Source organism: Ambystoma mexicanum, chromosome 1p (genome assembly GCF_040938575.1).
Source record: "Ambystoma mexicanum isolate Mex_15411 chromosome 1p, UKY_AmexF1_1, whole genome shotgun sequence".
Classification (NCBI taxonomy): domain Eukaryota; kingdom Metazoa; phylum Chordata; class Amphibia; order Caudata; family Ambystomatidae; genus Ambystoma; species Ambystoma mexicanum.
In genome coordinates, this window is record NC_090921.1 from 627,199,399 (window position 1) to 627,212,056 (window position 12,658).

The following is a 12,658-nucleotide window of genomic DNA, read 5'->3' on the forward strand; positions in this document are numbered from 1 at the left end:
CACAAAACCAAGCAAGGATATTTTCTTCTGATCGTGTTTCTGAAAAGGTTAAAAAGTGGGCATGCTTTAAAATCCAAGGTCGAATACAAATGTTTTCCCTGGATATTGCAGTACCAAAAAGGGACATTTAACTTTTAGTTGATTATTTCTCATCATGCTCTATAGTGCACTGGTGATGTGTCTGATGTTTGATACACGAGGACGCCTTTAACTCATAAATTCAAAGTGGCCAGTCAATGTTTCTCATCTACCCTGACTTGAGCCCTGGTTTAAAGTATCTATAAAACACACGTGAGGAATTCCGCATTCATTTTTAAAAGACATGCATGTTCTTTTAAGACAAAAAATAAATAAATAAAGAAATAAATAAAGGTTTACAGAAGCTTTAAAGGACCCGCGGGTTACAGGCATTCATTGAAGTATACACCCTGTTCTTTATAAATCAAAGGGATGATGGCACACCTGGTTTAGGCATTTTATTTTACAACAGGAGCATATCTACTGCTCCAATTAAGCCATTAACTTTCAGAAAGCTGTTTTGAAATAACTCTGCAAGGCATTTGCACTATGTTTGATGTTATTGTTTGATAAAGCTAGCACAAGGAAACACCACAATGGGGCACTTTGGGTTTTTAAATAATATTTATTCAACAACCCCGGGCAAAGCGACTAGCCCCAACCCAGAACCATTGGTTGGCTGGGGTATGCCTGGGCCATAAGAGTGTCTTAGGCACCAACGAAAAAAAAAAGTATTCCACATTTGCAAAATGGCCATTCATTTCTTTTGTGACACGGTTTGACCCGCACACTAGGGATAAGGTTTTTTTTTTTTTTTTTTGGGATAAAATGTGTGGTATATTGTACATTTTAAAGAATGTTATGCATCAAGGCTGGGCAGAACTATTAGCCTCCCTGTCCAGGTCCCCATCGAGTTGATCCCCAAGGGTCCACAGTTAATAAGGGCCCCAAGCAGGGGTTGTTGTGCTTCTTGTACGTGTGGATGGCTGTTACCCCCAAGGTTTGGGCATTTGCAGTATGGGAGACCCGAGGCTTATTTATTTATCTATTTATTTTATTTTTTGCTTCCAGCAGATGGCTATGCTGCATGGGATGCCTCCTTGGAAGACGCATGTATAAATTCCGAAGCACTTATCGACCTCTTGGCAGAATACGGAATTCCTAGTATCAATACCGCCGGTGTGTACTTTTAATACAGATGTTATTAGTAACTGTTATTAATATACATAATGTATTTTTATGGCACGAGCATAAGATGATTATAGTTATTTAATAATGGGTATTTACAATAACATATGTTGTTTCCTTATTTTCTAGCGGTGATCCATGCGGGCGCCGCTTCTGCAGGTGTGCGAGAGGCATCGGCTCTTGTAGCAGGTAATTATTATAGGTGAACCCTGTAAAGCATGTATGCTTTTTTTTTTTTTATAGGAGTCCTGATGCTTTCCACAAATTGAGTCTTTAGTGTAAAACATGATGATGTATTTGAAGCATAGGTCTGCCATGTGACGATTTGATGTAGAACCTGGTGGTAACTGTTTTCTTTGGTTTTTATTGCAGATACACCCCGTGTGGGACCAACGGCATCACGCCCCTCCTCAGATCCACAGACCGCTGGACCATCAGCCTCTGATGCCACCCCCAGGACCCATGCCAGATACCCAACACCTGCAGTGAACCCGTCATTAAAAAGGAAGCACCCTGGCTGGGGTACAGAATGTAAGTATGCTTAAAGGATCACTGAGAGCTACTCTTTTTTTTCCATAGCAGGTGTCGTTAATATTTCAACGTGTCTTTAGAAGAACATGAGCGGTCCGTTATGGGGTTTTACAGAGTGCTGCACAGGCCTAATTTTTATCATACAGTTTCTTTTAATATTTTAAAGGGGTTCGTATACCTCGAGTTTGACCTGAACAATGTGCCGTAATGTATTACTTGGTCTTTAATATAAAACTAAAACTGTTTTTTTTTTCTTTTATTTTAGGGGCGTGTGCTGCAGCTGTTGAGAAAGAAGTTATAGCGCAGCCGTCCACTGTGACCCCGACAGCTCGAACCCCGCCAGTTGCAGGTCAGCCGCCTACACCGCAGTTGTATAAAGTCGCTGTTTGTAATGATGTGTTAGATGGGGCAGTAAAGCTCCTTTTAAATGAAAAGCAGGGCTTAGAGCTTAAAAGGGGGCGGGTGTCTCAAGGGTCTGCAAACAAGTTCATTTTAAATAAAAAGAGGGGCTTATCTCTTAAAAGGGGACGGGTGTCTCAAGGGGTTGCAAATGTTGTAGTACCCATTAACCCCCAACGTATTATTGTTCCCAACAATCATATACCACTGCCTATTGAATCACTCATACCTGTAGCACCTGTTAATGCTGTATCTCCCCAGGAGACACAGACAGGGTGTGCGCTTATACCGGGCCCGGGGCTCCCGGTAGTGGGCTCCGAAAAACATTTAGACAGAGGGACGGTTAGCCCACGTCCGTGGACCCCCAGCTGTGGTAAGAGCCCACCCCCTCATTTGTACTCCCCAACGATCCCCAACCGCATAGTCTCTGATAGTCCGCCACAGGGGTCTCCGGCTTGGGGTGAGATCACCCCGCCACCTGTGTACTCGCCAGCAATCCCCATCCGCATAGGCTCTGGTCATCAGCTCTTGTGGCCCCCGGGCTGTAGAGATATAACACCACCCCAGGCATGCACACCTACGGTCCCTAACACCAAGAGATCTATTAGGACTTCTGAAGCTCTAGAAGGTGTGGGTGTTCAACCTAACACCAGGGTCGTCCTAGAGGCGACACCTATTATAATAATTTCAGATTCTCCCATAAAAATAGGGTCTCAAAACTGCGGATATGCATCTGTCATCCGTGAAACAGGATATTCCCCGAAACCCCTTGATCTGTCCTACAGGGGGCCCAACGGTATAAACCAACAAAGACGCATACCCCGCATTTATTGTACAGAGTCGAATATACAACCCTTAAATAACCCAGCGCCTGTGAATCTCAACACAGCCAACAGTTTTGTAAATATCCGTGCTTCTAAAAAGGGACACGTTGTAAAAGAGTTATTTCGGGCCCCCGGTTTAAAAAAACTGCGAAAGGAAAAACACTTATCAGGCCCGCATAACAGCTCTAGATTATGACGTCAGGCCTGGTGCTTGAGACATCTGTTTGGTAAAAAACATCTAGTAGACATGCGTAAGCGCGTGTCTAAGGCCAAACAAGCCCTTTTCGCTAGGGATTCTAAAAACAGGGTGAACACCATAGCTAAAAAAAGGATGAAAAAGAACACACCACCAACTCGTAAAAACAAACTTGAAAAGAAATGGGTGTTACAAAAGCATATACCGACCAGGTCTGGTTTTGCAGAACCCCCAGAGCCTTTAAGCACAGGGGTGGACCCTGGGATGGGTACAACCGAGTCCTGCTTAAATGCTACGCCCGAAACACTGCAGACAGTGTTGGAAAACACAAACACCCCCTCAAACCTTGTTAAAAAACGAGGTATCTCTTTAAAAGATTTACCGGCACGCCGTTTAAAATGGCTTCAAACCCTCAGGCAGCGAAAAATGTTTCTCAAACGCCTGAGAAAAGCTAAAATGATCATCATGCAGCGAGCCCTTAAAGATTTAGAGGCTCAACCCCAAAACACACCCCCTCCGGATGAAACTGACGCGGTTTTCTTGCAGAGTATGGGCACATACCAGCGAGATCTACCAAAGTTTCGAAGCGTTGAACACTATGAGGTGTTCCGCTTTATAAATCTGGATAGGTTAAGATCAACCGGTCAAGGACTCTTAGTGATCACAGAAACTACTGAAAGGCTCATCTCTCAGATTCTTGAAACGGTTGGGCCTAACGATTTTGTCCAGATACGCCTAGACAGCACTGTTTTAAACAGGCCTCTTTTCACCAGGCGATCGTTTCGGCAGACCTTTGATGTTTTGCAGTTTCTAGAAAACATTGGAAAACTGCTACAAAGTAAGGCGGAACTGGTCGTGACCGAGCCCTTGAGACTCGTGTCGGTGGTTGTCAGGGCTAGAGAGGGTGGTGTGTACAGACCCCTGAAGAAAACCCTTTACAGTATGGTGGTTTCCAAGAAGAAACGCTGGCTCTTGGATTTTAATTACGGGGACCTGAACATATGTATGGCTGCAAGCATTATAGGCCTGCTAGAGCCTAGAACCGTTACAGATGGATACATTCAGGCAAGAGCTATGGAGGTTCACAGCGTATTGGGTATACCACCTGATGTTATGGTTGGTTTTAATGATCTGCGTTTATTTGAGGATCACTTTGGTGTGCCTATCAAAATCCTGTATAATGAGGACAGGGTTTGGAAATACTTCCCGGCAGGTGACAATGTGAATAAGAACACTATATATATTTTACACCACGAGCAGCACTATTATGGAATCTTAAACCTTCAGAGTTTCCTAGGGGCTCGCAATTTATGCCCGCATTGTTGTCACATATACAGCAATAAAACCGCTCACAGGTGCCACTTACACTGTAACATGTGTCAGAGAGACGGTTGCGTGGTGACCAGTGAATCAGGCTTTAAATGTCCCCGGTGTAAAACATTTGCCCGATCCAAAGACTGTCTTCAACAACACGTTGAAAAGGCGGCTCAAGGTACAGTCGTATGTCATCTAAAAACAGACTGCAGTTCCTGTGGCCGTTTTATAAAGGCCAATCATGAATGCAAGGGTCGGATATGTCCCCGCTGTGATGTAGAAGTGGTCTCTGTGGATGAACACCAGTGTTATATGACACACCCGAAAGAAATAGCCAAAACCGAGAATTACATAATCTTTGATATGGAGTGCATGCAGGAGACCGGCATACACATACCCAACTATATCTATGCCAGGCATCTGACTCGTGACGACCGCTGGTCATTCGCTGGAATTGACTGCGTCAGCCGCTTCATTAAAACATTTCTGACAAAAAAATTCCACGGGTATAGCTTTTTGGCACACAACAGTCAGGGCTACGATGGCTTCTTCATAATACAACAACTGATTAAAGAGAGAGTCGATGTCAAGCTGATAACTCAGGGTGCAAAGTTGAAACTCCTCGCTGTGCCAGACCTTAAAATCCGCTTTATCGACAGCTTGAATTTTCTACCCATGAAATTAAGCAAACTGCCTAAGGCTTTTGGCTTCCCTGGGTCCAAAGGGTATTTCCCCCATTTCTTTAATACAGTACAGAATCAGAGCTATGTGGGAGCCATACCCCCTATGGAGTGTTATGGGTCAGAATACATGATGCCTGATGACAAGGAGGCGTTTCTTAAATGGTATACGGAGGCCCGAACACAGGTTTTTGATTTTAAGAGAGAACTAAAAGCCTATTGTCGTGAAGACGTCAATATTTTGAGAACAGCCTGCAACAGTTTTCGAGACGGCATCATAGACATGACCCGACAGGTCCACACTATGGATGATCCTGAAAACCCCGAGATGAAGATACATTTTGTTACATATGTAGATCCCTTTACATTCATCACCTTGGCTAGCATGTGTATGCATATATACAAGCAACTGTTTCTAAAGTCTGAAACAATAGCCCTCATACCCCCAGACATGTATCATGGACGCCAGAAACGATTTTCCACACCCTCCATCCAGTGGCTAATGTATATGTCTGAACAGATCAAGACACCTATACAACATGCCCTGCGCGGAGGAGAGAAAAAGATCGGACCCTATTTTCTAGACGGCTATGCGTCTTTAAACGGTGTGCAGATGGCCTATGAGTTTAATGGGTGCTTTTATCACGGGTGTCCACAATGTTATAAGAAAGATGACTATAACACCCTGACGGCGTGTACGTATGATCATCTTTACAGGAGAACTCTTTTAAAAAATAATTTTCTTGAGACCCGGGGTCTGCGCGTTATTACGCTTTGGGAGCATGAGTGGACCGAAATGTTGAAAAAAGATTCTGATTTAAAGATTTTTCTCAAGCATAAGAATTTACCAGAACCCCTAGAACCGCGTGACGCTCTTTTTGGAGGTAGGACTAATGCCATCAAGCTCTACCACGAAACAGCCCCTGGTGAGAAGATACATTACTTAGACTTCACCAGCCTCTACCCCTTTATCAATCATTCAAAACCCTATCCTTTAGGACACCCCCGGATCATCTATGAAAATTTTGGGGATATTAAGCAGTATTTTGGACTGATCAAATGCCAGGTGTACCCCCCTAAGAAGCTTTATTTTCCGGTCCTCCCTCAGAGGATTTCTGGTAAGCTCATGTTCCCATTGTGCATGGCTTGTGCAGAGTCAAAACAGACTGAAAAATGCACACATAGCGATGAGGAGCATTCGATCACAGGTACCTGGTGTACCGTCGAGTTAGAAGTAGCCTTGCAGAAAGGGTACCGTCTGGGGAAGATTCATGAAATATGGCACTTTGAGAACATTACGGTAGAACTCTTTTGCGAGTACATTCGTATGTTCCTGCGGAGCAAACAAGAAGCTTCAGGATACCCCGAGGGCTGCGATGACCCCGCAGCCCGCCAGAAGTACATAGAGGACTATTACACACATCAGGGTATCCGCTTAAGACCAGAATTCATCGAGAATAACCCTTCCAGACAGCAGCTAGCCAAGCTGTGCTTAAATTCCTTATGGGGTAAATTTGCTCAGAGAACTAATTTACCAAACACATCTATTATAACCGACCCTGATAAGTTGACAGCCTACCTTTTTGACGCAGGTTATGACATTTCAAGCCTGCAGTTTATAGATGAGGAAACAGCATGCCTCTGTTGGAAATACGCTGAGGAGTACCCTACGTGCTCCAACAATATAAACATATTCATCGCCTGTTTCACAACCGCTCATGCCCGTCTGGAACTTTATACAGTCATGGATGCTCTCCAGGAGAGGTGTCTGTACCACGACACCGATTCGGTTATTTTTGTTAGCGCCCCCGGCCAGGTGAATCCCCCAATGGGTGATTATCTGGGTAATCTAACAAGTGAATTAGCTCCTGGTGAGCACATTATAGAATTTGTTTCTGCAGGGCCCAAAACATATTCCTATCGCACATCCTCAGGGGCGGTCTGTATGAAAGTAAAAGGCATCACTTTGAACGTCAGCAACAGCTTGAAGATCAATTTTGACAGTTTGAAAGAGCTGGTGCGCGAGTACACTTTAGAAAACACCATCAAATCTATTGTGGTGCAGCAGCCATCCATAGTGCGGGAGAAAAAACGCTGGGAGATCAGCACCCAGACACTGCAGAAGACTTTGAGGGTGGTGTTTGATAAAAGGGTGCTCACAAACGACTACAAAACATTACCCTACGGTTACTGAAAAGGAAGCATCGTGTATGATGGACACGCGCCTTCAACACCCTTTTTCATGCGTGCTAGCGGGTCCTTCCAGCTGCGGTAAAAGCTATTTTATCAAACAGCTCCTAGAAAATGCCCGCACCACCATGTCGGCCCCACCTGATAATGTCATATGGTTTTATTCGTGCTGGCAGAACTTGTATAACGAACTGGCCTCTAAAATACCGCATCTGAAGTTTGTGGAGGGGTTACCAGAGACTCTGAATGATGACCGGTTGCTACCACCAAACCTTATTAACATGATTATCGTAGATGATCTCATGATGGAGGGCGGTCAGAGCCCCGAATTGGAAAAGGCTTTTACACAATACTCACATCATAGGAGTCTTAGTATCTGCTACATTGTACAGAATTTATTCTACAAGGGCAAGGGCAACCGCTCGATAACTCTAAATGCCAGTTATATCATTCTGTTTAAGAACCCCAGAGATAAACAACAACTCTCGGTTCTAGCACGCCAGATGTATCCGGGTAACAGCCGATTTTTCATGGAGGCCTTTGAAGACGCTACCCGTAAACCTTATGGCTACTTATTGGTGGATTTAAAGACAAACACCTTAGAGGACTACCGACTGCGCACAGGTATTTTCCATCCGGATTTACCAGTCGTCTACATACAGAAGCCCACTAGAAAAACCCGGTGAGGTGCAAAACAGACCTCATTAGTACCAGCGACCGACCATCATGACGGCACGTATACGCTGGAACTACGCTCTCCTTAAAATGCTAGTAACGGCACCGCCCCAGCAACGCAGGGCCATTCTGTGCTCGGCTTCTGATGATCTAGTATCGGCTATAGCCGAGATTGCCTTCAATACCGTCAGGGGGAACGTACCGCTATCCGGCCGTCAACTAGGTGTCTTAAAAAAGAAGAAGCTAATCCTCAAGAAGCTGGGTAACAAGCGGGCCTCCATAAAAGTTAAAAGAAAGCTTTTAAAACAATCTGGAGGTTTCATAGGAGCGCTCCTAGGACTTGCATTGCCTCTGATCACCAGGCTTCTAGGGGGCGGTTAATGGAGCACAGTCAGAAGATGTATCTGGTTGACAAGCGTCAGCTGGATGGTCTGAGCACCCATAACAGGGAAGAGCCTGATATTCGAAAATCAGCAACCCTCCGGATCGATTCTGAAATGCAAGATATCCTACGTCGGCATGATTTATCAGACTACGACAAGGTTACCCTCTATTCCGCGATTCTCCAGAAATACTTAACACATTTTAGACAAGCCGCCAATGAGAAGAACAAACTAACATTGTACATGCCCCCTGAAGAGCCTACGAGTCTCGGCAACACAAATCCCGGACACCCCGTTTCTGATCCCCTGGTCTCTGAAATCCTGAATACCATTAACCCCCGTTATCGTAAGAATGCGGAATTATTGTTGAACAAGATGACCGGTGAGCAGGGGCTGGTACCCTGGAACGCAAAGGGGGAGTTTGTATATAAAGGTACGCCTGTCAAAGGTTCAAATGTCCATGATTTAGTTCGCAGCATTACCAACCCACAGGCCTTTGGAAGACACAAAAAGCCTAGGGGCTGGGATCTGTTCATGCAATCTGCTGCGGACTTAAACATTCCGGCCACTTTAGTGGGAAACATGGGGCATCGCGAGCTGCTTGAGACATTGAAAGACAATGGTGTTAAAACCACGTCCGAGGATGTTGAGTCCCTAGATATTTCCGTAAAGAGAAGAAGAAAGAAAAATAAACCCAAACGCGAGGCCTGGTTTAGTGTGTAACTGTGTTTTCTCTTAATTTTAAGAACAGTTTTTAACCTTTGTCATATGTATATGTATATGGTTTATGTATCTGTTTTTATAAGTATACGCACACCTGCTGATTAAACAATTGTGCTGTTTGTGATAAAATATGTGTTTATGTAAATGTCTTTATATCTATACCCACTACAGCCTGTATAAACAAAGGTTCTGTTTGTAATAAAAGAACGTTATTATTTATACCAACCATACGTTTTGCGTCTAATTATTTCAAGCATGGCTAGTACAACATTTTGTTTGTTTAAAAAAAAAAAATAAAAAAAATAAAACAAAAAAAAATATTAAACATGACACACGTAGGAAGGAGACAGCTGTTTAAAAGTACAAGATGTTTTTATTTAGCCCTGTACACATATCTACTGATTATTAACACACTTACATTTCTGGCAAAAACTATATACATTTACAGGGGGCCGGCGATATTTACGTTTGTTCACAAAAGCCGTCACCATCCGATCATTTTGCCTGAGATCAAGAGAGTAGGTTTGCATAACAGCCCGCAGTGCCTGTTTCTCAGACATTTTAGATACAAAGTAGCAAGCATGCTGCCCACATGTCACGGCTTCAGAATGCTGCACCTGCGCTCTATTATAATGTACTATGGGTGGTATATGTTTAACATAGTCCAGTAGATCGCCGTCATATATAGGGTGGCTTGGGAAACACCCCAGACTATCAAAAACAGTTATTGCAACAGTGTCTATAAACATAGCTATCCAGTGTGTTCCTTCTTGATGCTGGGGGTCGGTGTTCACAACAAAGCTGATGGGCAGTTCCCCCGGTATACTCCGTGGAATGTTATCACACGAATACACGCCTCGAAATGTTTTCACAGCATGTTTGTCTTTTCGCAGGAAACGCATGATCTGGTAGGTATCCATTACATATCGTACAGCACCTGTCGCTGGTTGTTGAGTTCTATGACAGAGTCAAATAGGGCCATAATAATGAGATTCACAGTACTTGGTAAATTTGCAGCAAACCGGACCTCAAGTCGTAAATTACCATTCCTAATCAGATTATAATGTCCTGATGATGCATTATCGGGTCTCAAATCAAAAGCCAGCAAGGTGTAGCCACCATCATAGTCGTCACATGGTATCACAAATCCTTTATCGCGCATGTGCTTGCCGCTGATGGAGACTAGTCCCAGATACTCCCTAATTGTATTTTTCTGTTGAAAACTAGGGCTGTAGGCTTTGGCGGGGATGACGACCCCATCCTTAAAAAGGGCGGCGTAGTTAATGTTGTAATGTTTAAAATTAAAAGGGTTGCTTGCGTAATCCCCTGAAAAAGCGGTGTTATCCACAAAGCCAATAACGATTATTTTAGGTAGCTGTCCCAAGAATAAGTTATCTTGACTGGCGACACCGCTGCCCGCTGGTACACTGAAGATTTTCAAGGAGGTCCTCTCCACAGGGTATTTCAAGTTAGATACTTGTAGAGCATCAGCATGCGCGAGTCTGACCGTCGGTGACACGCTGACCCTTTTAATGAATAAACTCGCTGATACTATTACCAGTTTGTAGGCTTCGGCATCATCACTGTTCAAACAAAAAGCATCTTTATTTCGCGAGAGTTTAATTTTCAGATCAACACCATTCACCATCAGCTTCTCCTGGAAAAACAGATCTGAGTGTAGACGCCCTAGTAAATCAAAGTTTCTGCTACCTGTCGCATACGCTGATCTCTTTATAAAGCCCTTGTTGTTTCCATTTAGAGCATAATCCTCCATATGCCCCGCCGTGTCCTTATAAAAAAGCCCTGCAGTCAGCTGGGTGTCCAAAGTGTCATTGCTGTAGTTCAGAATGCTTTCAATATACGCTCTATAGGCATACATATTGTCGCTCTGTGTAATCATGCGATCACCTAGAGTGATGTCCACCTGGTTGAAAAGGGTGGCCACCGGATAGGCAATCGTGGCCACCTTCGCCGCTGCACCGATAGCCGTCCCATCCTCTTTTGTTATTCTGCAGGTTAGGTAGAGCAAGGTGTCATTCAAATCCAGGTACGTCTCTGTTGAGCCCGATATGTAAAACTCGATGGGGGCTAATGGTGATAGTGCCGCTAGGGGCGCAACTTCCATGAAAAAACTGTTTTCGATGCTTGTCTGTGTCGGGGGCACGACAAACAGATCTAGTTCCGATTTCACACATTCCCCCGAGGCACAGTGGATAAAGGCCATCTTTTAGAAAATATTGATGCCGGGTCTGTTTTTATTTCGCCTGACCCGTCTGTTCTTTGACGTGCGCTTTCTCTTCTGAGCGGCTTTGGTGGTGGTTCTTCGTTTTTTATGCGGCTTCGGAGGCCCCCGACGGCGCGACGCTCGCCTTTTTCTTTTTGCAGGGCTTTTACCAACGTAAACCAGACCAGAGCCCTCTTGTGCTGGTTGGTTGAAACGATTTGCGATGGAGGTTGTTGCAGTAGACACCACATCCTTAGCAATGTTTGTAGCAGCTGTTTTCATATGCGGCTTGGCTAATTCAAACCCTTTGCGCAGGAAGGGCATGGCTCTCCGAAAAAGACTTCTAAAAATACTTCCTAGCCCCTCACCATACATCACAGGCGCACCTTGGAAGTAGGGCTGATTTCCATAACCGGCCTGTCTGCGGTAATAATCCCTATAAGCGTGCGGCTCCCCGTAATTCTTCATGATTACCATGTTCTAATTGTCTCTCTCGCGTCTAGGGCGCAGGTGTAGTTTCACCAGGACCTTCCCGTATTTAAATGAGACCAGATCTCCCTGATCGTCCCTTATCTGGATGTTGATAGTATCAAAATGACACTTAGAAACAGGAATATAATCAGGCTTCATGTATTGTATATTAACAATGCCGTTATTTTCGCCCTTGACTTGTGCGGTCCGCATCAGGGGGGCGTATGAGTCACCAACCCTTTGGTATTCTACTATATCGCTGTAGATCATGAGGCTGTAAAATCCACCATCAATATCTGCACGTGTTTTGTCCGTATTTTTAGTATTATTTTTTATATGCTGAACGTTCCCCAACACCATCGAGAGTTTCCCGCTACATATAAACTCCACGGTAAGATCGGGTGATCTTACAAATACTTTACGGCGTGAGTTATTTAGAAACAGGTGTATATCTGTATAGCGCTCGAGACTCGCGATTGATTTGTTGATAGTATCTAGCAGCGCCTGTATTGTGGGGTAGAAGCCGTGAGGAAAACCCACATTTATCAATTCAACAGGTTCTCCACGTCTGATGGTATACCAGGAATCTCTTTTGTCCAGGGTGTCCCAGGTATGGGGGTACTGAATCTCCATCAACCCCGCTTCCCACGGACCTTGTAAATTAACGGGTTTAGCCAGTTTAACAGAATAATCCGATATTTCGTTTTTGGGGAATATATCTAAAGAGGCGTTGCTGGGCAAGGTGATATAAAAGCCGGTGTTTTCCATCTTCTTCTTCTCAGGGATCGTCTCTGCTTTTTAGATCCTCTAGAGAGGCCGCGTTGACCCAACTGTTGAATTTC

At 44.3% G+C, this 12,658-nt stretch overlaps 1 protein-coding gene across 2 annotated transcripts; it reads left to right on the plus strand.

The window, feature by feature from the left end:
* Window positions 1-899: 899 nt before the first annotated feature.
* LOC138577288 (uncharacterized) lies at window positions 900-9,346 on the plus strand. 2 transcript variants are annotated; one of them, XM_069649615.1, is made up of 4 exons: window positions 900-1,197; window positions 1,336-1,395; window positions 1,579-1,737; window positions 2,003-9,346. In XM_069649615.1, the coding sequence occupies exon 4, from the start codon at window positions 3,208-3,210 to the stop codon at window positions 7,342-7,344; it is 4,137 nt and encodes a 1,378-aa protein (XP_069505716.1). In that variant the 5' UTR covers window positions 900-1,197; window positions 1,336-1,395; window positions 1,579-1,737; window positions 2,003-3,207; the 3' UTR covers window positions 7,345-9,346. The 2 variants fall into 2 exon arrangements, with proteins under 2 accessions (XP_069505716.1, XP_069505717.1); XM_069649616.1 differs by lacking the exons at window positions 900-1,197; window positions 1,336-1,395 and having other exon boundaries at window positions 1,533-1,737.
* Window positions 9,347-12,658: the final 3,312 nt, after the last annotated feature.

Coding starts and splice junctions, on each gene's coding strand:
- LOC138577288 (XM_069649615.1), top strand. CDS start 3,208: ATGCGTAAGCGCGTGTCTAAGGCCAAACAAGCCCTTTTCGCTAGGGAT.